Here is a 26,748-nt window from a genome sequence, read left to right as displayed (position 1 = left end):
AAACCACTGAGCCACCTGGGCTGCCCAATAAGAAATAAATTCTTATTTCACCATAGGCAAGATAACACTCCCTAGCAATGAAGTGAAACAAGCTAGGTAAACTTTAAACAGAGTTGGTGGTCCAGCCAGGTCAATGTCAGAACACACACAACTTCCTGTTTGAAGGCCTACACCCTTCAATGGGCAGATTGGAAAAATAAAGACCATAGTAACTTATCATAGCTAGGAGGAAAAACTGACAAAAGAGATGAAATTAAAGTTTCAAGTAACACTACAATAAAAGAGGAGACCCTTCCTAGTTGAGAGACATTCCCCCACAAAAGCACCACAGATGAAAATTTTAATCTTGTAAATCTACCTAATTAAGGAGATAGGTTATTAACAATCAACATCCAAATTGTGGATAGAGTAATATACATATTCTGACCACAAAGCATCAGTTAGTCTTTTTATTTAAATACATAAGAATCCTCTGCAAATCCTAGAACAAATTAAGAAACATTAGAGTCTTAAAACAGTTTTAAACTATCTAACATCTTACCTAACCCCATGCCCAACTCCTCTCTTTGGGGGCTAGACAGATAACATTATGACTTATCCAAGTCACAAGCGCAGACAAAGGACAACTCTATCAACTTAGGTGCACACTAACGAAGAATTAAAAAAAAAAAAAAAACTGGTTAAAAGATGTCCTTGACTTTGATGACATTATACTAAATGAAATAAGCCAGCCACAAAATAACAAATATTGTATGATTCTATTTATATGAAGTACCTAGAATAAATTCATGGAGACACAGAGGAGAATGGTAGTTACCAGGCACTGAGGGGGAGGGGAAAAATGGGAGTGTCATGGGTACAGAGTTTCAGTTTGTGAAGGTGAAAAAGTTCTGCAGACATTAAAAGGAAAGCTACAGACCCATAAAGCACAGGAACACAGATGCAAAAACATTCAACAGAATGTTAGCAAATTAAATCCAACAATGTATATTAAAAAAAATTATACACCACAGCTAAATGAGACTTATTCCAGGAATGCAAGAACTGACTCAATACTCAAAAAATTAATATCAACAAGCTAAGAAAAATCACATGACCATATCGATAGATACATAGAAAAAGCACTTGACAAAATCCAACAACTATTCACGATTAAAAAACAAAACAAAACCTCCCAACAGACTAGTAACAGAGAGGAACTTCTGAACTTGATTTAAAAAAAAAATGCAAAAATTCCTACAGCTAAAAATCATAGATAATGGTGAGAACTTCAACACTTCCTCCCCCAAAGATTAAGAAAACAAATAAGAATACCAACCTTACCACTTGTACTCAACATTGTACTGGAGATTCTAGACAGGATATAGTTAGCCAAAAAGAGGTTAAGAGGTACTTAGATTGGAAAGGATGAAGTAAAACTATCTCTGTTTACAGATGACATGACCTGGTATGTAGAAAACTCTAAAGAACACACTAGAGAACTATTGAAACTAATGAAGGAACTGAACAAGGTCACAGGATACAAGATCGATATACAAAAATTGATTATATTTGATGGAAGCTTGCAATGAACGATCTGAAAATAAAATTAAGAAAACAATTTCAGGGGTGCCTGGATGGCTCAACTGGTTAAGCATCTGCCTTCAGCTCAGGTCATGATCATGCCCTCACTGGGCTCTCTCTGCTTGGTGGTGAGTCTGCTTCTGCTTCTCCCTCTCCCTCTCCAATCTCTCTTGCTTTCCTTCTCGCTCTCAAAAAACAAAAACAAAAAGAACCACAATTCCATACTTAATAGCATTTAAAAAGTAATACATTTATCAAAAGTAGAACATACTCTGCAAATAATTAAGCATTTTTGAAAAAAAATTAAAGATCTAAATAAACAGAAAAACATCTTTAAAACAAACAAATAAATGGAAAAAAATCTCATGTTCATGAAGTGGGACACTTAATATTAATATGGCAATACTCAAGTTGATCTTTCACAGTCAACCTAATCACCAACAGAATTCCAGCTAACTTCCCATAAAACTGACAGGCTAGGGATCCCTGGGTGGCGTAGAGGTTTAGCGCCTGCCTTTGGCCCAGGGCGCGATCCTGGAGACTCGGGATCGAATCCCACGTCGGGCTCCCGGTGCATGGAGACTGCTTCTCCCTCTGCCTATGTCTCTGCCTCTCTCTCTCTGTGTGACTATCAAAAAAAAAAAAAAAAAAAAAAAACCGACAGGCTAGGTCTAAAATTCATATGCATGGACTTGCAAGGAACCTAGAATAGACAATCTTTTTTTTTTTTTTTGAGATTTATTTATTTATGATAGACAGAGAGACAGGCAGAGACACAGGAGGAGGGAGAAGCAGGCTCCATGCCAGGAGCCCCACGTGGGACTCCATCCCAGGACTCCAGGATCGCGCCCTGGGCCAAAGGCAGGCTCTAAACCACTGAGCCCCCCAGGGATCCCCAGACAATCTTTTTTTACTATTATTTTTTATTTTTTAAGAATTGACAATCTTTAAAAAGAACAAAATAAGAGGACTCTCACCTCCTAATTTGAAAACTTCCCTAAAGAGCAATTGGTAACCAAGAGAGTCTGGTCCTGGCATTAAGAATAGACATATAGACCAATGAAATAAAACTGAGAGTCCAGAAATAAATTCATATGTCTATGACCAACTAATTCTCGACAAAAAAAAAGTACCAAGACCATTCAATGGAGAAAGAACAGCCTTTCAACAAATGGTGCTGGAACAAATGGATAGACATATACAAAAGAATTGAAGCTAGACCCTTGCCTAATTCCATTATTATTATTATATACTACTGTTTTATAATTAGTGAATTATATTAATATGTATTCAGATAATTATAACATTATTCATAAGCCAAAAGGTGGAAACAACCCAAATGTCCATTAACTGATAAACTGGATAAAGAAAATGTGGTATATCTATAAATAAAATGATATTGTCTTAAAAATTAATGAAGCACTGATAATGCTACAACATAAATGAACCTTTAAAACGTTATGCTAGGGGTGCCTAAGTAGCTCAGTTGGTTCAGTATCTGCCTTTGGCTCAGGTCATGATCTCAGGGTCCTGGGATCAGGCCCAGTGTCAGGCTCCCTGCTCAGTGGAGAGTCTCCTTCTCCTTCTCCCTCTATCTCTAAACCCCCACTCATTCTCTCTCTTAAATAAATAAAATCTTTAAAAAAAAATAAAATATTATGCTAAATGAAAGAAGCTAGTCACCAAAAAAACCACATATATTATTTATGTGTATGTCCAGAAGAGGCAAATCTATAGAGACAAAAAAAATTGGTAGTTCCTTAAGGCCAGAGGTTTTGGGGGTAGAGAAGGGGAAGTGATAGTTAAAGGATACAGGGCTTCATTTTTCTCATTTTTAGGTGATAAAAATATTCTAAATTTGATTTTTGGTGACAACTATCACCATATTTTGTGACTGTCTATTCTAGGTCCCTTCCAAGTACAACTCTGCGAATATACTAAAAACCATAAAACTGTGCAGTTTAATTGGATGCATTATATGGTGTATGAATTATATCTCAATAAAGCTGTTAAAAGAAAAACCAAAAATCAAATACACTTAGTAGACAAGCTTAACAAAGACTTCCAGTCATACAAAATCCATCCCATACTACTACAGAAGTCTAGGAGGAAAAGGAAAGTCCACTGGAGGTTCTGCTATATATCCATGTACTAGTGTAACATGTCATAAATCCTATGGCTTAAGTTTTTTTTTTTTTAAGATGTTTTTATTTTTAAGTAATCTCTACACCCAACATGGGGCTCAAACTTACAACTTCAACATCAAGAGTCGCATACTCTACTGACTAAACCAGCCAGGCACCACTAAACTTGTTTGGGTTTTTTTAAGATTTATTTGTGAGAGAGCGCGCGCACGCGTTTAAGTGCACATGAACAAGGGGAGAGGGGCAGAGGGAGAAAGAGAGAATATTCTCAAGCAGATGCCCCAGGCTCAATCCCAGGACCCTGTGACCATAACCCCAGCAGAAATCAAGAGTCAGCTGCTTAACCAACTGAGCCACCCAGGTGCCCCTAAACTTGCTTTTTGATGGACGGATTATGATAACCATTATCCAAAGTATCTAAAGAAAATGCATCCTATTAGTTATTTTAAAAATGTGTAAGATTATGATAACCATTATCCAAAGTATCTATAGAAAATGCATCCTATTAGTGATTTTAAAAATGTGTAAGAAAATGATGTTTCAAACAGAACAAACATTCCTGAACGAAAACTCATTCAGTTAAACAGCAAAATTTTCTGGGAGAATGAGAGAGACAGGGAGTTAATAACTTTAAAAAACTATTCTTCAACAACAGTTAATAATAAAAGGCACTTAATTTATACAAGACTGTTTAACACCCTAAATGTCTTAATGTGTTTGATCAGTTCTTACATTAACAGTCTATTACTTAAAGATATCCTTCAGTAAATGACCTAAATGAAATCAAGTACTTTAGAAATAGTAAATTTTATTTTTTTTTAAGATTTTATTTATTTAATCATGAGAGACACAGAGAGAGAGGCAGAGACATAGGCAGAGGGAGAAGAAGGATTTCCACAGGGAGCCAGATATGGGACTCAATTCCAGGACCCCAGGATCACTACCTGAGACAAAGGCAGATGTTCAACCACTGAGCCACCCAGGTGCCCCAGAAATAGTAAATTTTAACTTAAAAGAAACACAGATTTCAGAATGGAAAAAAGCTCTGTTAGAACAATTTATGTTCTCCCAAGTACAAATATATGACGACACAGGTACTGTAATTGTGATGATACTACAAAACAGGCAGTATATACAAGTGGGGCTTATAGCTGGAGAGATGTTTTCAAAGCCTACAAACAACAACATTTTTCAGGGAATAGACACTCAGGAATGCAACTGAGAAAGCCTCTCTTAAGATACTGCTATAAGGACTTTGAACAATATATTGTAGACTACTCCATCTCATCTGCTTTTGATTCCTCTAGCTTTGGCAACATTTGGTGAAGTTTTTCTAACTGAAATTACTCACACTAATTTTAAACCTGCATATGAGAGAACAGAAGGTTAGTTTCAGCCCAGAAATCAAAATCTAAGAGGAAAAAAAAAAGCCAGTGTGCTGATGAAAAAACGGTAATCCACAGTTCACATAACTCAACCCTTTAGCTTATATTCAGGGATAAAAATAAGCCTAACAATTTTTATTTTCTTTATTAAAATTCTGATCAAATTTTGCTGGCTTAAAAAAATTTTTTGCTGGCTTCCTGCATAGGCAAAAATAGAACAATGTAAAATTTAAATTTTCAGCAGCTTATCACATAAGTTATATAGAGTATTCCTTTCACCTGTCGTAAGTGAAATACACAAGTTAATTCAGTTCAATAGATGAATAAGCTAAATTTCTACATTAAATGTAGCAACAGTTTTATAAACATGAACCTGTAAAGAGTAGGATGATGACTTAAAACTTACAAAATGCATACCTATCAGAACGCTAAAATTAAAAAGACAATAGTGTTCATAAGATGCATAACGAACGTAAATCTCTTACATTGCTCGTGGAAGTACAAATTGGTAAAGCCACTTTGGAAAAAATTTTGGCAATCCATCTAGTTAAATGGGCATTATGGACCTAGCATTTCTACTCTTGGGAATATAACCGACAGAAGTAAGTACTTATGTCACCAAGACTTATATAAGAATTTCATGGTAGCTTTATTCATAACAGACAAATATTACAAATAACTCATATGTCAAAAGGAGTAAATAAATTGTGATTTATCTTCATCCAATGAAATACCACTCAGCAATAACAATTACTAATGCATGTGATAACACAGATAAATCTCTTAGATTCAATGTTGAGTGAACGAAATGAGACACAAGACTGAATACTTTATGATTACATTTATGTAAAGTTCAATCAAGAGTAGACAAAACTAATCTGTGGTGATGTAAGTCAGGATTGTGGCGGACTCTTGGTGTTGAAGACAGTAATACCTGGCAGGGAGCACGATGAGAGAGCCTTCTAGAGTGCTAGTAATGTTCTCTTTCTTGATTTGAGTGGCAGTGGTTACAAAAGTATAGGTACACAAAAATTCACTGGCTATACTAATAAGGTTTATGCACTTTATTTTAAGTTATACCACAAAAAAAAATAATGACCCTTGGAAGAACCTTTTAAAAATATTATTCATACTCTAAATATATTTCTTTCTTAGAAAAGAATATGAAACAAGCCTTCCTTCATGCATCCACACATTTCCCACAAGTCTCACATCTCAGACATTGTTATTAGCCTTAGGGGAAAAAAAGGGTGAAATCAAGTTCAACATCCCATATGGCCAATTCGGAGTTATTTGTACTTTTGGCAAATTATATGTAGCAGCACATATGATCCTTAAAGATAGTTCTTACTCCTGATCTCTGGAAGCCATTCAGGGAGCAACTCTAGTAAAATATAAAAACTATATATAGTTTCCCTTAAAATGCCTTTAGTAATTATGTTATAAATGTAGTCAAAACTCTTTACTCACCTAAGCATAGATACCAGTGGGCAGCAAACAAGTTAACAGGCATGCACTCCTGTCAGTCTATCTCAACTACTGAAATAGACACTGAAAGTGACCATTTTCAAAAGAACAGTTCAGTGAAAGTATGGAAAAGGACCAAACATCATTTTACATAGTGGTTTTAAGAATAAAGACTTTGGAATCAAACTGTCTGGTCTGGCTGGTTTCAGCCTTGCCATGTCTTTTAAATTTAGCCTCATTTCCTTACCTATCAAGTTGAAATACTAATATTACTGTATTGGGGTAATGTGAATACTGAGTGAGATAATACCTATTAAATGCCCAGTAATCAGAATACCTAGAATTCGACAAAGATTCAGAAACTGTTATTTTAAGAGATAATCTGTACTTCCTCATGGAAGAATACATCATCTATGAGATGCTTTTGCCAAAAAGTCGAACAAGTCCTGAGTCTGATCAAGTCCATAGATTTAACTCACAATTTATAGTACATTCACAGGACAAAGGAACATGTAAAACTACACCATTCAGATAAAAAACAACAACAACAACAACAACAACAGCAAATCCAGACTGGAGAAACTGTAAGACCAGCAACTAATTTATTTAAAAAATAAACTGCCAAGAAAGAGACGGAGGGAAGCCTAAAAAGAATTAAAAGCACTTTAAAGGCCACCAATCACAATGTGGATCTCATTTGGTTCAATCTTGACTTGAACTGTAAAAAAATTTTTAAATTAAAACATATGAGTCAACTGCAAAGTTTATCCCTTTTATTACCTAACTTACGAATTACTCGTTTTTATGCATGATATTATTGTAATGCCCACAAAACCCCTTATCTTTAAAGAGATATATACTATAATATTGACAAATTCTATACCTGGACATACTTCAAAACAACATATAAAGTATGGAATGAGTTGGAGTATAGATGAAATGAGATTGAGTTGATAACTATAAATACATGAGCACTCATTATGCTATCATCTACTTTCATAGGTGTTAAAAACTCACAGTAAAATTTTTTTAAAAAACAGAAAATGATATAAAAGTACAAGCAACTCTGTACAGAATTAAGACTAGCTACAAGAGTTCAGTAGCAGCTCTCACCCATATATCCCAAGTATTAAGTTTTACATTCATAATTTAATTCTAAATTAAGTTTTGACCTTCCTAAACCAATTCCTGAAATTCAAATTACTTTTACATGATAATTTTTGATCAGCATTCTTCTAATACTTCCTATTATCACAGGTGTAATCTACTTGGGAAGCAGGGGATTCACAAAAATCAACTTACTAAAACTGGTAAGATCAAAACAAATATCCACTGACAGCTAAATGAATAAATAAAATGTGGTATAATCATATAGCAGATAACAAAGTAACAAAAATAATGAATGCTCACTACATGCAAAAACACGGACACATTTCATAGATATCTCAAAGAAATAAGCCAAACACAAGCTTTTATAGTATGATTTCATTTACATGCAGTTCAAAACTAGGCAAAACTGTCTGTGGTACAAGAATCCAGGATAGCAGTTATCTTTTGGAGTAGATATTAACTAGGGGGTAGATATTAACTGGAAGGGATATAATAAGGTGGGGGGTGAGGTTCTGTATCTTTATCTGGGTAGTGGTAATATGGGTGTGTACATGTGTAAAATTTCAGAAAGCTATACAGTTAAAGATTTGGATACTTTTCTGTATATAAATTATACTCCAGGAAAAAAAGAAAAGAAAAAACACATTTATCTAAACTACACCCCTCAACAACCAAATCAGCATTAGAAAGGGAAAGGCAGGGATCCCTGGGTGGCGCAGCGGTTTAGCGCCTGCCTTTGGCCCAGGGCACGATCCTGGAGACCCGGGATCGAATCCCACGTCAGGCTCCCGGTGCATGGAGCCTGCTTCTCCCTCTGCCTGTGTCTCTGCCTCTCTCTCTCTCTCTGTGTGTGTGTGTGACTATCATAAATAAATTTAAAAAAAAAAAAAAAGGGAAAGGCATAGAATACTTGAATATACATATATAATTCGCAAGGAAAAGTCATCCTCTCTCCCACCACTACCACCTATTCTGTTTCTCATTACAGATTTTCATCTCCTCTTATATAACTCCCTACTTGTACAAATAATGATTTTTTTAAAATACTGACATAATAGACCTAATAGTTCTCACATAAATTTTTATAATTATTTACAGCTTTTTGAGAATTCAGTTTTTGAGAAAACTCAAACTCTTTTACAAAAAATAAATATTCTACTTACAAATTACTAGGTTCACCAACAATATTTGAATTTCTGTAGTATTCCTCATATGTGGCATTCATAGTGAATGTCGTAAGTGATATCCTTTTAAGTTCAAAATGTGCTACTACTTTATGAATTCAAGAATCAACAATTTTAGTGACCCTCTCATATCTTATATTTCATGGTAAAAGTTGAACTGTAGTTATTGATCAATTCCAATACACAACAGAATCTTATTCTAGAAAAATGTCTAGTTCATCTCTTGTTTACAAAAGAAGACTAACTTCTTTCCTCCTATACTTTTAAAACAATCTTTTCAAAACACAGTGGTAGCTCAAACAAAAACCCTGTGTAAAAAGCTATTTACTTCACAAGAATATAAGACCTAAAAATCAGAATTTCCCCTATTATTTGGAAATGTTTGATAAAAACCTCAGAATATTCTTAGTTTTAAGAATTTGAATACCGAAGTTTTCATTTTTATCCAACGGAAACAAGCCTACATTCAATCTTGTATTACTTTACTAATTACTCAAAATGAAGTCATCTATTTCTAAATCGTAAAGTAAAATATTTATATTTCGCTCCTTTAGTGAACTGCATCCTTACATAAATTGACTCACGTCAATAAAAAGACAAAGTCAGTACAAGCCACTGCTCATCTCCTACCTTCTTCAGCTATCATAACACCTTTGCAGGCAAGATATGGTTAATGAAATAAATTCAGAACTATTCCATTGTGACTTTCCTTCTATACTTTCATTCTCCTAGGAAAAGCATAACCCACCACTAAATCAGTGTAAGTAGAGGCATGCTGTCCCAAAATTCAGACTATGTTTAGCGTCATTTTTAATTAACAGAGTAAGATTATTAATATCAGAAATTCTATATGGAAACCTTATCAATCAAAAATTAGTAAAGTTATTTCAGCTTAGAAGCCACTAAGTAGGTATATAACCTCACTCAGGTCCTGATAACCTTCCTATGGCTTCAGTGTCTCCCCCAGGAAAAGGGATATTGTGTTACTTCAGAGACGATAAATACAAGACACATGCTACTCCCCTCCTGAACCACCACTACCAATTGATCAGAGATTGATGTAGAAATGGCACCTGAGGTGAAATTTATCTGTCATTGCTAGGTAAGTGATCTACACTTCCTTCCCCTTTGAACATTCTGTCTGTGACCTACCTGGAATCAAATACATTTGCACTCAACATCTCAAGACACACATCCATACAATAGTATAAGCTTACTTAAGGAGTCAGAACCTCAATTATCATCTTTAAATGTACAGTCTTTTTTAAAAAGAATATGCCACTATTTATTCATTTCTCTATTTCAGATGTAAAATTTTGAGAATAATCAATCTAAATGGATGAAATAATGCATTTTTCTCAGTTTGCTACACATGTAACATAGTGCTGTTTAATATGAACTACATTCTTGATATTGAGGCATACCTGACCATGCCTGAGGAGATCTTATGAAAAGAATTTACTACTGAAAAGTTTCCTGGAAAATCAGCTAGGAATGTTTACCTTGTTACTTACCTTAAGGCAGATGCACACCCAGTTACAGATTGATATAGAACTTGTAAAGGTGAGCACCCTGACATGTGTTTAGACAATTACATAATTCTGTCAAAGCGTTATTTCTAGCATCTTCATGTGGCTTCTGAATGTCAAACGCCCCTGTAATGAGAGTTCTTCCTCCTAAGTGCGGCACTCCAAATTTCCAAGTCCTCCTTCTTTGTCCCTATCAAATTCTCCCTCCCTCAGCCCAATATTCAATGGTTAGAAAAACATTCTGATTCAAGTGAAATTATTTTTTGCTTTTTTTCAGGGGAGAATGCCAAAATCAGGGGAAAGAAGGAAATAACAATTGCTTGGTATTATGAAAAAGTGAAAATCTGTGGAGAAGGGGAGATTCACTGGTCAAAACAAGAAGTGCTTACTACGGGACAATTAATGTGTTAGATGAGGGAGATATGGTAATCAAGATAAGACCCACTCCTGACAGAGGTTAAACTCACCAGGAAAAATAAGTAAGTAAAACAGTATCAATGAAACAAATGACTTGTACATCAGAGGTGGGAGGAGAATATAACATAGTCTTAAAAATCAGAGGAGTCCTCAGGGCACCTGGCTGGCTCAGTCACAAGCATGTGACTCTTGATCTCAGGGTTGTGAGTTCAAGTCCCATTTTGGGCATAGAGCCTACTTAAAAAAAATAAAAATAAAAAAAATCAGGGAAGGCCTGCTATGCAAAGATTAGCCAAAGATAAAGCAACATTTGAAGAAATAACAAGAAACACTTGAGGAACTGCAAATACGATGGTATGCTTGACACAGAGAAGCAAGATACGAAGCTCAGACATCATCAAAGGCCTTGGAAGCCACTCTAAGGAACTGGACTTTAGCTCAAAATGTAATAGTGACTGAAGCGAACTTATTTGAAGAGCACAGGTATACTTTTACAAAAGTCTCTATCAGCCCACTTCACACATTGTTGGAAAGGTGATTAAAAAGGGGAATGTGTGGGATCCCTGGATGGCTCAAAAGTTTAGTGCCTGCCTTCGGCCCAGGGCGTGGTCCTGGAGTCCTGGGATGGAGTCCCACAGCAGGCTCCATGTAGGGAGCCTGCTTCTCGCTCTGCCTGTGTCTCTGCCTCTCTCTGTGTGTGTCTCTGCCTCTCTCTCTCTCTGTGTGTCTTTCATGAATAAATAAAATCTTTAAAAAAGGGGGGGGGGGGGGAATGTGTGAAGAAATAACAAAAAGGGAGAGATGAACAGTGTATCAGAGACCTTAGCGTATACTCAGACATCTCGGGTTAGAGCTACAATGACTCTGACGTAGATTCTCACTCACATGCATCAACATGTACTACATGCAAAAAGCAATTACGGAGATGAGGAGGAATCAAAAACTCAAACAAACTTAGATTACTGTCTTAGAACTGAGTAGTTTTAGCAAGAACTGGATTTTGGTAAAATTAAAGACACAGTTCTCACTGTTTTTTGTCTATTATTTTTAAACAAGGTTGGGTTTTGGTTTTAATTGGGTTCAATTTAAAAGACACTATTCACCTTGTTATACATATATCTAAGCATGAAGTCCAGTAGAAATGATTTCCCTTTACGAAAAGCTCCTGCCACGGATACCACTACTATGTTAAGATCTCGTATGTGCTCCTGTAGCAATATCTGCTCCAAAGCTTCTTCATCGAGCTCAAAGTTATGGTCATCTTCATGAGCAAGAACAATCTGTACTGGACATGGTTTCTTCATAACCTCATCAGAGTTTACTAGGTCATCATCTTCATAATTCTCACCTAGAATTAAAACAAGAGAAAGAGGTTACTTGAATTCCTGCATGACAAATTTCTAAAGGATCACAACTAAAGCAAAATTTCAAGTAATTTCCCCCTTATTGCAGATCATCTGAAAATACTTATATAAAGTAATATTCAAGTACATACTGGATTTCTCACTCCCTCCTCTATAACAGAACCAAGAATACGCTAAGATTTCCCACTATATATACAATAAGCAGCAATACTGAGTACAGCCTCTACTATTAAGTCTTAACAGCTAAACGTGAACAGTAGCTGTTTCTTGAGCCTGCATTATTCTATAAACAATTCCTGTATGCACACATAAAGTTGATCTGTGCAAAAGGGAGTAGGAGGGGAGTCTATTTTACCGAATAACTCAGATTCCAATTCTCCCTGTGGGCATCACCTGGAAATTACTCTAAGCCACAAAGATTAAAACATGAGTTGTAAACATTGCTCCCTGGGAAACTTAAAACGGCTAAGCTAGGGTCATAAGAAGTTTCTAAAACGGACACTTATGGTAAAGCTAACAAGTCCCTAATTTAGTAAGAGTAACCTAAGAGTACAGCTTCCCTTATTAAAGCAAAGCACAGGATTAATATCTTAGTGGAAAACACAAGAACAGTGAGGTGCCTAACTATAAGATAGTTTCATTTGCCTCTGGGCTCTTTTTCACCAAAGACCACAGCCACCACTTCAAAATTACACATCTCCCCAAAACAGTTATATAAACTCTTCCTTCATTCACCCCGCACACCAAAAGAATGTAACCTTTGCAGAACTTTACTCAACAATGAGAAGAAAAAAAAAAAAAAAATGAGTAACTATAAAACCCGAAACAGCAGAGACAAGTTTCTAAAGTTTAGGTTTCTGTTCTTTTAAAAAATAAACAAAAACATCTAATAGCTGGTTTCAGAGTCTATATCCCTTGTCTGGCTCTCCTCCCTATCAATTATCCCATGTAGCAACAACTTACTCCTGAGGACCTTATCCTCTTCCACATCAACAATTTTAAGAGACTCTCCCCCTTGAACCTGTCTACTAAGCTCCTTCCCAATCTATGGAGATGTACAGTATCTGTTCTGTTCAATGCAATGACTGTCCCTTCTCTACCAGCAGACAGCCCAATGAGAAGTGGCACATTAATAGCCAACACTGCTAGAATATCTTATCCAACTAACAACTATTCTTAAAAATGAAGTATCTACATTAATGGATTTTTTTTTCTCCTTACAGAAAGAAAAATCTAGCTTTTGATTTGCAAAAGCTAGGAGAGCCTTTACTTCCACATTACAAGGCACCTTTAACTGTAAGTAGCAAAAGCAGCAATACTATTTCAAAATGCACTGCAAACAATAACAATATAAAGAGCAAGCCATTTCAAAGAAGAATCTTTGAAAGTAAAAGCAATCAATATTTAATTAAAGAGGATATTATCACTTCCAGTTTCATGGTACACATGCAGAGTGGTACCTAACTGGTCTCTTCTTGCTGGTCTCCTTCCTCTAATCTGATCTAAATTCCACAGAGTAGCAACTAAGTAACATACATAAGTGAGTGTGATTAAATTACTCTCCTTAAAAATCACTGTTACAGAGGATTAACAACTGCGATCCTACATAAAATCCTGTACTCACTGCCAAATCTCTCCTGCCTCATTTGGTGCTACTCTCGCCTCTGTAAACTACAAATAGACAAGCTAGCCTTTTTTCAGATCCTTATGCTATTACAGCTCTTTCTAGACTCATATTTCACTCATGATATTCCTTTGTCTGGAATATTTTTTCCATGCCATTGCCCTAATCAATTCAATAAGACTTATTCCTTAAGTCTCAGAATATGTCCCCCCTTCTAGACTATCAATCTTCTGTTTAAAACTCTCAATTAGCTTCCCACCGTAACCAGAAAATATAAAGAAAAAAACAGAACTCGAAGTTCCTTAACCTCCACAGCCCTGTGTTATCTGGTTCCTTCAATCTAGTCCCCTAGCTTTTCCTTGAACAGGCCAAACCTGTGTCCCCTGTGTCCCACCTTAAAATCTTTGTCCTGGGGCAGCCCCAGTTTAGCGCCGCCTGCAGCCCGGGGTATGATCCTGGAGATCTGGAATCAAGTCCCACATCAGGCTCCCTGCATGGTGCCTGCTTCTCCCTCTGCCTGTCTCTCTATCTCTCTCTCTCTCTCTCTCTCTGTGTCTCATGAATAAATAAATAAAATCTTAAAAAAAAAAAATCTTTGTCCTGCTTTCCCATCTGGAATGATCGGTCCCTAGAAACTCGTGTGGCTTAATTCTCCATCATCCAGGTCTCAGCTCAAATATTCTCTTAAGTGTAGCCTTCCTTGATCACTCAAGTCTAAATTAAAGACCCCTCCACATCACTTTAAAAAAAACAGGTTTCTTTCCCCACAGTCCTTTTCAATATCTAAAATGACCCTTTTTTATGTGTTTACACGTGTATCTTATTATCTCTCCCTCCACAGAATATATGTACCTCAATCACCCTGATGACCACTCCATCTCCCAGCATCCAGAACAGTGCTTGGCACCTAACAGGTGCTTAATAAATATTTCTTGATTGAACGAAACTTACACATTTCATTCAGGAGTTTTATACCTGCCCCTATGTATTTTAAAAGCAAATTTGAGAATCACCTAGTTTGGGAAAATACTTCCAGCAACTCAAGAGTAGTGTACTTATCACAAAATTACAATTAAAAGTATTAAGTTCTATTAAGTAATACACTAATTATAAAGAATCCAAAATGATTAAAGGTTAAAATATCACAATGACCAAACTTGGATTGATTTTGTTAAAAAATCAACAAATAGTCTTGTTCTTACAATAAAGAAAGCATTAGTTTTTGAAAAATAAAAACAAATCACTTGGCAGGAAATTTTTATTAACTTGAAATTTTACCTAGATTAGTTGACTATAGTTACCATGTAGCCAGTTTTCTTTGATTAACATGGATAAAGATAGGTACCTCAGATTTATAGGCAGGTGTCTAGATTCTGTCATCATTTCTAGTGTGTAGACTTCAAAGTGAAGTGCACAAACCATGTTTCAAAAGTATAATGGAGCACATTATAGTGACCTGGTTCACTTAAGTTTACGCCCTCATTATGATTTTTCTACCAAATTTGTACTAACTACAGATAAAGAACTCCATTCATCAAACACTGATATAAGCAACTGAAAAATAATGTACATTAGATTACTTGTAAACATTAACACATAGTGATTACATACAATTGGAAATCTTTTTAAATTTAGCATCACTCTAAAATTTTAAACTAAAGTTAAATGCGATGCAGAGAATAGTGATTTTATTTCCATTTTTCAATGCCGGAAAATGACTTAAGGTGACTTCAGATTTCCAATAAATTTTCCTGATTGACTGTTCCAAGTCAGTTCTTCCCCACTCCAATTCCCAAAATGATCTTTCAAGATAAAAGCTGAAATATACTTATAGAAAATCAATTGTTCCCCAAGTATTTCCCCATGCCTTAACACTAAGTATACTTAACCTATTTGCCACAAGGCCTACAAAAAGACACCTGCAGTAGTAAAAAAGATGAGTAATTGCCAGGGGTTGAGGGGAAAGGAGACAAGGATTTTTAGGGCAATAAGCTATTCTCTCTAATGCTATAAAGGTACACACACGGCATTACACATTTGTCAAAACCCAAAGAATATACAACCCTGTAAGTGAAGCCTACTGTAAACTGTGGGCTTTGAGTAATAATGATGAGTCAATGAAGATTCATCAACTCTAACAAATGTACCCACTTTGGTCTGGAGCAGGGAGGCTGTTGATGTGTGTGGGGCCTGGGGTATATGCATACTCTGTACTTTCCACTGAATTTTGCTATGATCCTAAAACTGCTCTAAAAAAAGAAACCTATAAAAAAAAAATTTGTCTTTTTGATTGCTCTTTAAACATACTTTATCTTAAATCTGCCAAACTCATACATTCAGCATATATTCCAACAGCAAAATTTACACTTCAAAACTGACCTAGATCCGTCTGCATTCAAGCTTAATTATAAGCTAAGGCAATAAAAAGATACTACAAATCTGTATTACAATAAAATGTTACTAACATTAGATTATTTCAACCCCAAACTAAACTTGTAGAAAGAGAACCAAATAAAGAATAATTGACTTTTCAAAAGCAATGAAAGTATATTTTAAGTTATTATTCACATTCCAACTAAAAACTTAAAACAAGGATCCCTGGGTGGCGCAGCGGTTTAGCGCCTGCCTTTGGCCCAGGGCGCAATCCTGGAGACCCGGGATCGAGTCCCACATCGGGCTTCCGGTGCATGGAGCCTGCTTCTCCCTCTGCCTATGTCTCTGCCTCTCTCTCTCTCTCTCTCTCTCTCTCTCTGTGACTATCATAAGTAAATAAAAATTAAAAAAAAAAAAAAAACTTAAAACAATTCTTATGGAAAGTAGCCTGGATTCAGTCTACTTAGTCTATTTACAAAAATTTGCAGTTTGACAAAAGCAATGTTTTTGTGTCTGGTATGTTTATACTCAACATTTATACTCTATAACCAAATGGAAACAGTATCCAATTACTTTATTATTAATTATTCTAATTATTTTAAGTTTATTCTAGCACATATTTTTAAAAGCCATAAAGAGGTTATACCATGGCAAAGCTATTTGTAGGAATCTTATAAAAAATAAGGATGCAAAGATGTACAGGTTTGCTGACCAGTGTTATTTACAGTAGTAAAAATTAATGTTGACTGTGGAACTCCATTGGAAATGGGCCCCATAGATCTCTTAACCATGTGGACATACTATGCAGCTTAAAAACACATCTACACATTTAAGAAATTAAGGACATTTAAGACATCAGTATTAAATATGTGGGAATAAGGCAGATCACAAATTATTATAACTCCTCTCCAGTTTTGTTTTGCTTTGCTTTTAAAAACACAGGTACACTTAGGGAGAAAAAAAAAAAAATATACACACACACACACACACACACACACACACACACACATCACTTGGGACTTCCAGGCATTAGAATAACTACTGGCCCTCTGTTGCAAACTATAATACTAGACAAAATATATGAGGCATCTTTTTTCAAGGATGGACAATAGTCATAGGAGTCAAGCAGTAATCCTTGCATGGGAAACCAAAGCACAAGCAAAGATCTGAGTTGAGGACTGCTAAAGCAACTGGAACCATTACACAGGGCAGAGAGTAAAAGAAGCTGTGCAGAGGTGGAGCCAAGGTGCAAAGGCACATAATACTAGCAAAGCTTACCAGAAAGCTGCTACTACAGTGTTGAACAGGAACATAGACTCCAGAGATGAAACAGTATTGGGGCACTTTGGCATTCTGGACCAGTTATGGTAGAGATCTTATGAGCACTTCAGGCATTAAGCTAAGGCAGAGAGAGCAAAGGCATAATAATCTGACAGGTTGGCTATGGAAGAATAGATAAAACAAAATGGCCATTATGTTAATAATCACTCAAAAATCTGGGAGATGTATATACACAGGTTCCTTATATTGCTCTCTTCACTTCCATACATATTTGAAAATTTCCATAATAGAAAGTTTCTTTTAAAAAGTAGAGAAGCGGGATACCTGGGTGACTCAGTGGTTAAGCATCTGCTTTCGCTCGGGGTGTGGTCCTGGAGTCCCCGGATCAAGTCTCACATCCGGCTCCCTGTATGGGGCCTGCTTCTCCCTCTGCCTAGTGTCTGCCTCTCTCTCTCTATCTCTCTCTCTCTCATGAGTAAATAAAATCTTAAAAAAAAAAAATGTCAAAAAGCTAGGGGCACCTAGGTAGCTCAGTTGCTTAAACGTCCAACTCTTGATTTCGACTCAGGTTATGATCTTAGAGTCATGAGACTGAGGCTGAGGCCGCACAGGAACTCTGCGCTCAGTGGGGAGTATGCCTGAGGATTCTCTCCTCTCCCTCTGCCCTCCCCAAACTCGTGAGCGCTCACACCTGCTCTCTCTCACTCACTGTCTCAAATAAATAAATCTTTAAAAAGAATAGCAAGGCTAAAGTTTTCATTAGGAGATGAAACAGATCCAAATACAAAAGACAGAGATACAGGTCAGTGCTATTAGAAGTGAGAGAGAAGTCTCAAAGATTGTATAACGCAGCTTTCTCAACCTTTCTTCTACTTCTACAGTCCTTTGGTGACTGGGAGAAACAAAGGAGTACACCATGGAAAATTTAAAAAAAAAAAAAAAAGGAAAAAAGAAAGTTTTCAAAATATACAAGGTCAAGCAATTGTAAAATTCTACATCTACACTACCATTCCCCCCAACCTACTTCCCCATGAAAACAGTTCATCTAAACACACATCAATCCTTCCCTCCTAAAATCTGAAAGCAAAATCCCTAAGAAACTCAGTATCAGTTGGCTAACTAAAAGTAGACACTCTATTACTAAGAAAAAGAAAAAAAAAAAAATGAGGCTTAAAATCAAATCTATTAAACACCCTAAAAAGAAAATTGTAGAACCAGATGGCTACACTGGTGAATTCTACCAAACATTTAAGGAAGAAATTATACCAATTCTACAAAGAATCTTACAGAAAAAAAGAAAAGAACATTTCCCAACTCATTTTATGAAGCCAATATTATTATTCTAACCAAATCAGACAAAAACATTACAAGAAAAAAACTACCAACAGTCCTCATGAACAAACATAAAAATCCTTAATAAAAATATAGTATTTTTCAGTATATAGTATTCAGAATATACAAAAAAAATCTACAACTGTTCACTAAGAACAATTCCATTTTTTAAAGACTATTAATCTGAGAGAAAGAGAACATGCATGCACAAGGGGGGGGGGGGGGCAAAGGGACAAGAAAACTTCCCGCTGAGCAGGGAGCCCAATATGAGGCTCGATCCCAGGGCCCTGAGATCATGGCCCAAGCATAAGTCAGACGCTTAACCAGCTGAGCCACCCAGGCACCCCTATAACAATTCCATCTTAAAATGGGCAAAAGATTTTATCTTCATATCACCAAAGAAGATATATGGTCATTAAGCACATGAAAATATACTCAACACCATTAGATGTTAGGGAAATTAAAAACAATACCACAATCAGATACATCTACATACTCTAATAACTAAAATTTACAAGACCAATGAAAGCGCTGGTAAAGAGCAAACGACACATATATTTCTGTTGAGAATACAAAATGATACAACCACTTTGAAAAACTTTTGGTAATATCTTTTAGAAAGTTAAACATATTTTAAATAATCTCTATGCCCAACATGGGACCTGAACTCACAACCCCAAGATCAAGAGTTGCACGCTCTACCAACTGAGCCAGACTGGAGCCCAAGTTAAACATATATTTACCATACAATCTATAATCACACTCTTAGGTACTTAAAAGAAATTAAAACATAACAACAAAAGACTGAAAATGAATATTCATAGCAGTTCTACTCATAATGGCCATAAACTGGAAACAACCCAATGTCCATTTACCGGAAAATGCATAAACCGTGTTAAATCTGTACAATGGACTATTACTTGGAAATGAATTACTAAAATACACAATGACACAGATAAATCTAAAAAGATATATACTAAATGAAAGGATATATGAAATTCTAGAAAAAGTAAAACTATAGTAACATAAAGCAGATAATTGGCCACCAAGAGCTGAAGGCAGGGGAAGAAATTGACTACTGCTACAAACTGTGTGTCCCTCAAATTCGTACGTTGAAGCCCTAATCCTCAATGTGATGGTATTTGGAGGTGGGGCCTGTGAGGGGCTAATATAAGGTCATGGGGGTAGAGCCCTCATGTATGGAATTAGAAAGGGACCTGAGAGAAATGATCTCTTCCTCCACCCTGTGAAGACAGATGCAGAAGCCATTTGCAAACTAGAAAGAGGACTAAAACCAAATCTGCTGGCACCTTGATCCTTTCCTAGTCTCCAAAACTGATAAATAAATGTGTGTGTAAGCCAACCAGTCTATGGTAATTTGTTATAGCAGCCCAAGCTAAGTCAATTCTAAAGGAGCACAAGGGAACTTTTTGAGATGATGGAAATGTTCTGTAACATGACTGGTGGTGGTGGTGGTGGTGGTAGCTACAAAACTAGCATTCATGAAAACTCATCAAACTATACTGAAAAATCAATGATTTTTATATAAATTATTTCAGTAAGGCAGATTTTGGAAAAATCAAATGCAACTTATTCCCCTTAGCACTTTTTTTTAATTCATTCAAGAGTGAGATCACAAGTAGGAGGGGAGGGGCAGAGGGAGAGGGAGAAGTAGACTTCCAGTTGAGCAGAGAGCCCCAGGCAGGGGCTCGACAGATGCTTAACCAACTGAGCTGTCCAGGTGCCCCCCAACTTTAGTACTTTCATTTATTAAATGAGAGGATAAAGCAATACAACAATTGATTAATCATTTTCCAGAACAAAAATGTCCCCTTCAAGGAGTATTACCCATGAAGGTTATACTCCAATGTCATGAAAAACTAGAGCTGTCAATCAATTCTGACACTACTCAAATTCAATATAAAATGCTTTCTCTTGACCTGAATTCAGGAACTGGAAAACATAATTTTGAGTGTTTCTAATGGTGACAAATGTACTTCTTTGTGAATGAATTCCTGTGAATCCACTACCACATCATGCCAAAATATTTTGGTTAGAAAATAAAAAGGTATTAGGAAGCTACTAATACTTATTTTCCTAAAGAACTCAAGACAGCTTTTTATATTGAGGAGGGAGGGCTTTTTTATTCCTATAAATTCCATAATCTGTTTAAGCATCAACAGATTATGCATATGCTTCCTAGCATACATATCTCAAGACATATGAGGACATTCAAGTTCTAGAATATATGCTTAAAAATTAGCCTCAATACTTAAAATTAAATCTAATATATCACTCACAGGGGCTTTAGAGATTCGGCAGCCAGATTCACTAATTTTACAGATAAGGAAAACACAGGACTAGATTTTTATTTGCAGGGAGAACTGGGCTAGGTCTTCTTAGTGTTTTTCCTCCACAGCAGTGCTTCTCAAACTTTTAGCATGCATATGAATCACTTGAGGATCTTGTTAAAATGCATATTCTGATTCAGTAAATCTGGAGTGGAGCCTGAAACTGCACATTTCTAACTCCAAAGTGATACAACACTAATGGAGTACCAAGGATCACCATATTTTACAGGTGTTTAGTATGTAAACTAATTTTATTTTGTAGTTTCTACTGATGTTAAGGTTTTTACAGGAGGAAGAAAGTTTTCAAGCTAAACTATAATCCTGCATTCTTCCTGAGACAGCTAATACTCTGATATAACTAATCACTCCAGGCTAGCCACTGAGGATTCTGGATAAGGTGAAAAAAGGCAGTGAACACAAGACACCCCTACTTTAAAAATATAAGTATAGAAAATGTTTTAGTATTTGACATGATATATATAGCCGGATTTGAAAATCATTGGACTGGAGTCATCATCAGCCACCTGGGTGAGCTTTTATAATAGTCCTGGACTTCCCTCCATTCGCCCTCCCCATCCCCCAAGACAGATGCAGCCCAGAATAAGAATGCTGACAGATACAAACTTGAACTTCCATCCTATAGTTTTTTTTGAAAAAGAGAAGCAGCTGTTACCTACCAGGTACTTCAAGAAAAGGTTTTATCTATTTGCTCCTGTAAGATAGTATTATTAAGAACTACAAGGTTACACTTCTTTCATAGAAAACATGAACCATAATGCAAATTGCAAAATAAAAACTTCAAAGATTCCAGAAGACCTATTAACACCATCAGATATCAGATACTTTCCCAAATTAGCTTTGCCACTTTTGTTAATCATTTTGCTAAAAATGCTCTTAAAGAGTTATCTAATGTAATTCATCTCCTTCCTTCATTACTGTCAAATCAGGAGATACACAAAAGTTGTTTTCTTAGAAGATTCATATATTATTTTCCACTTGAAAACTACTGTTTCCATAGTAACCAGCACTGATGTCATGGAATTTTTACTGTTCCCATTTAAAGAATACTGAGGCATAAAAATGTTTTTATGAATTTACCTTAATAGATTAAGAAAAATGTAAAATAGACTACAAATATATAAGCACAAAGTATTTTTCCCAAAGCTTATCACCAAATACTAAGTAGTTCTTAAAGCATACACTTAAATACAAGTGTAATTTGAGAGAAGAAAAAAATTTTCAACTAAAGTTAATTTAAACTAGATATTTTAAATGAGGATGCAGTTTATGAAGTCAATTTTGTTAGCTAGTTAAGAGATGCTAAAATAATGGCTCAGAGGACTACAACACAGAAATTCAGAAAAATTCTATATAGGTTCAAGTTCTATACAGTTTAAGTCCTTACTAAGGTTTTTCCCGATTGTCTTCTAAAGTTAAGTCTTGTGAAAAATCTCACCCAAGTCACCCAGGAGTCTTGCATCTGCCCTAAGTACTTTTTTTGGAAGGAGGAAGAGGGGAAGATGATATATTTTTGTTCTGTGGTCCCAGTTTTTAAAGAACTAAGAGTCCAAAATACTGAAAAATTTAATTTTTAGAAAAGTCATTTATATGCTAGAGGAATACTTACGCATACGCAAAGGAAGAGAAAAACAAGGTTCCTTGTTCACTGAAGTACTATTTGAAACGCCAAAAAAAAAAAAAAAAAAAAAGACAATCCAAATATTCATGGATAAATAAACCATGAAATAGAAAATCAAAATTAATGAATAAGATATAAGTGTGTGTACATGGATAAAATTCAAAACCAATGCCAAATGAAAAAAACAAATCAAACCACAAGCTGCTTAAGCTGCTTACTTAAAATTTTTAAATACAGCACAATACTGTATATCATGCATTTTTAAAATGCATATACAGGGGCAACTGGGTGGCTCAGTTAAGCATCCAACTCGATCTCAGCTCAGGTCTTGATCTCAGGGTTTTGAGTTCAAGCCTCACATTAAGGGAGAGTGTTGGGCCTACTTCAAAACAAACAAACATATATTTTATAAGAGTATTAAAAAAAACAGGAAATATGAATACCAACTTCAAGATGAGCGTGTATCTGTGGAGGGAGGGAAGAAAAGAAAAAGATGTTGGGAGAACCCTTCAACTTGTACAGTGTTTGCTTCTCTTTAAAAATGATTCAAAACAATTAGGGCAAATAGCATGCATTAAATCCAACAATGGGCACTTGAACATCTGTAATATTTTTCTATCATTTTTATAAGTTTGAAATATGTTACAATTGTTTTTAATGAAGCATGTTAAGTTACTTCAAGAATTTACATCCACAGAAAAAGGAACTATTTGAGTGACTATGACTTTAAGACAGGCATCGTGACAGAAATCCTCTCAACAGCCCTGTAACTTAGCAATTATCCCCATTTCAGAGAGAAGAAATGTAGACAAAGTTTTTTAATAAGAAATTCTACAAAATTCTACAGCTAAAAAGAAATATATGCATCAAGTTTTCTATAGTAAGTCCATCCTGCTTCCTTTATACCAGACTTTTTACGTTACAGGGTAATTCTTATAAAAATCATTGCTCCCCCAGTGGTATAGCCATAGAAAAGAGACTCAAATCAGTCCTTATTTTTGAAAGGATGTTTATCACTTAAAACAGATCCCTGGTACCAGTTCATCTATTCTTATGAGTAAAAAAGACAAGTACAGATTATCTGTAGGCTTAAAGGGTTTGATCTTGTTTGGTTGGGAGAGGTGGACTAATAAACATCTAGTATTTGAGATTTCTAGATCCTTAAAGCTCTGGATTTAAACTGCAGTCTAGAAAAAAAATAGAGTAACGAAAATAATCAAAACTACAGATACACATAAGTTTTCCTTGAAAGGAAAAAAAAAAAAAACCCCACAACTTTGCGATTGCATGGTCATACCACCTGCAATTTAATTATACATGGATCTGAGTTATGCTGACAACATTTAATTAGCCAAAACCACACCATAAAACAATGAGTCCCATGTACACTAAAGTTTAAGAACCACCTGGGTGGCTTGTTTGGAATACAGACTCTTGGACCTCGCCTCCAGAGTTGATTCAGCTGATCAGGAGTAGGATCCAGGAATCTACATGTGTAACAAGCACCCCACTAACCACCACCAAGGTCATTCTGATGCAGCGAGGTTAAAGGACTAGAAGTGGGAGCACGTAAATTTCTATTCCTTCAACAAACATTCACTGAACACCTACAACATGATTCTAAGAATTGCAAAATTCACTAGTGAACAAAATTAAAAAAAAAAAAAATCCTGCCATTAGGAGTTTATTACATCCTAAAGATGAGGAAATAGAAAACAAGTAAACAAATATAGGACATTGACTAGTATTAAAACTTCAAAGAAAAATAGAGCAGATTAAAGGAAATGGAAACAGGGGCTTGCTACTTCATAAAAGAATAATCAGGCAACACTTCTCTAATAAGGAAACATTTGAGCAGAGAATTGAAAGAAGTGGGTATCTGGGAAGAGAGGTGAAAACATTATTAACTTTTTCACTCTTCAAAATACTTTAATGTATGAAATAATTTTAGGTATACCTTCTACTACAGAAGAGGGAAAAAACAGTGCCTATTCTGAGTTAATAACTACATAATTATCTCTTTAATCCCCAAAATCACTTTGTTGGGTAAGCTATGAGTTTCTGTATAAAGGAGGACAATGAGAATCAGATTAAGCAATTTGCAAGGACATATATTTCCTAAGTATTCAAATCTGGACACATACTCAGGTCCTTGTCAAATCCATCATCTTCCAACTATGCCAAATGAGCATGTTTGTTGAATAAACTTGCTGAATTCTTACATGCTCAAGATTTCTAAAAGGCTGAAAAAAGTTACCTTAACCACAATTTGTTTAGGGAAAAAAAAAAAAAAAGGAAGAGGGGTTTCTCATCTTTTTTTTTTTTTTTTTTTTTTTTTTTTATTTATGATAGTCACACACACACACACACACAGAGAGAGAGAGAGAGAGAGAGAGAGAGGCAGAGACACAGGCAGAGGGAGAAGCAGGCTCCATGCACCGGGAGCCCGACGTGGAATTTGATTCCGGGTCTCCAGGATCGTGCCCTGGGCCAAAGGCAGGCGCCAAACCGCTGGGCCACCCAGGGATCCCCGGTTTCTCATCTTTATAACAAATCTTGACATATGATTATTTTTCCCTCTTTCCAAACATTTCCTTGTCAAAATTTAATCATTTATACAGTCAGCAAATCACTTATACCATCCTCCAACATTGGGGAAACAATCTTTTTATCTTCATAAGCTTTCTAGAAGAGCACTTTTAAAGTGCAGACTTTTAAGATATGAGATGCAATAAAATTATATTTCCAACTAGTAGTAATTAGAAAGCAAGGCATTATACTAGATACTAGAAAAATATAATTTGCTGATGATAATGGTTCTTACTCTCAAGGAGCCAACAAAAACAAGTAAAAAAGAACAGTATAAAGAAAGTGCTATGTTAGATTATTTAGCTAATGTTATCAATGAAGACATCCTGGAGAAGGCTGTACCTCTCTGAGGCCTGAAAATCTGATTAAGGCTAACCTTAAAAGTTTAGGCTATGAATACTGAGAGCCAAGGAAAGCATTATCCTGAAAGCTAAGGAAAATTTTGAGGCAGAGGAGTAACAGGATCAAAGCTGAGCTGCAGAGATAAACCAAAAGTGATGAGTGAATAAGAAGTGTAATGAGAATCTAAAAACAGAGAAATCAGATATTAAGTAACTAGAAGAGCCTGAGTATAAGATGAGAAGCCCAAAGACAGAAGGTGATAGCAAAAAGGGAAAGCAATGCATGCAAAAGCTAGCCAGTTCAACATCCTTCTCTGAAGTAGGCAACAGATAACACTAAACTATTCCATATTTTTATAAGGAACATATCCTTTTCTTATAAGCCTTTATAAAACAGCAATGTACTACATTTCCATTCCCAACAGTAATTTTGGTACAGTTACTCTAAGGTTTTCTAACACAGAGATCGGGAATCCATCATAATCAGATTAGATTTCCTTGACTCAGGCAAAACATTGGATCATTCTCTTTTTGGCCCCAAAATTAACTTAGTAGTAAGTTAAAAAATATTAAATCCATTAAAAAGCTACTGAAATTTGGGATAACCAATTAGCAAAGGAGTTGTTAAAATACACACACACACACACACACACACACACAGAGGGTTAAATTTAGAATAAGGTTTTTATGACAAATCTCAAATAGGTATCTACCAAGACTCCAGAAATAAGATGCTACATTCCATTTTGCCACAACTCTCTACCTCGGATGACTCATTATAGCAGCACTTTATTTTTTTTTTTTTAATTTTATTTATCTGAGAGAGAACGTGTATGCAGGGAGAGGGACAAGCAAACTCTCCACTGAGCAGAAAGCCTGATGCTGGGCTCGATCCCAGGACCCTGTGATCATGATGTGAGCTGAAGTCAGATGCCTAACCAACTGAGCCACCCAAATACCTCTATAGCAGCACTGGAAAAAAAAAAAAAAAAAAAAAAAAGTATACTCTCCCTAACTCAGCTCAAAATAGGCAAAATTCCTACTAAGAAAACAGC

At 35.7% G+C, this 26,748-nt stretch overlaps 1 protein-coding gene across 4 annotated transcripts in view; it reads right to left on the bottom strand.

Annotated features, from left to right (window-relative positions):
• Positions 1–26,748, bottom strand: part of ATL2 (atlastin GTPase 2) — a 55,912-nt gene that overhangs the window by 21,339 nt on the left and 7,825 nt on the right. For 2 of the 4 annotated variants that reach the window (XM_077843573.1, XM_077843572.1), the window contains exon 2: positions 11,903–12,147. The exons of 1 other annotated variant lie outside the window; for it this stretch is intronic. In XM_077843573.1, coding sequence (XP_077699699.1) covers positions 11,903–12,147 — 245 coding nt within the window. Of the gene's footprint in view, positions 1–11,902; positions 12,148–17,438; positions 17,560–21,801; positions 21,820–26,748 lie in introns of those variants that run through there. One more of the 4 variants, XM_077843574.1, reaches the window with a different exon arrangement.

This window comes from Canis aureus, chromosome 12 (assembly GCF_053574225.1).
Source record: "Canis aureus isolate CA01 chromosome 12, VMU_Caureus_v.1.0, whole genome shotgun sequence".
Classification (NCBI taxonomy): domain Eukaryota; kingdom Metazoa; phylum Chordata; class Mammalia; order Carnivora; family Canidae; genus Canis; species Canis aureus.
Note: the sequence above shows the minus strand (reverse complement) of the source record. Positions and strands in the feature narration are given on the sequence as shown.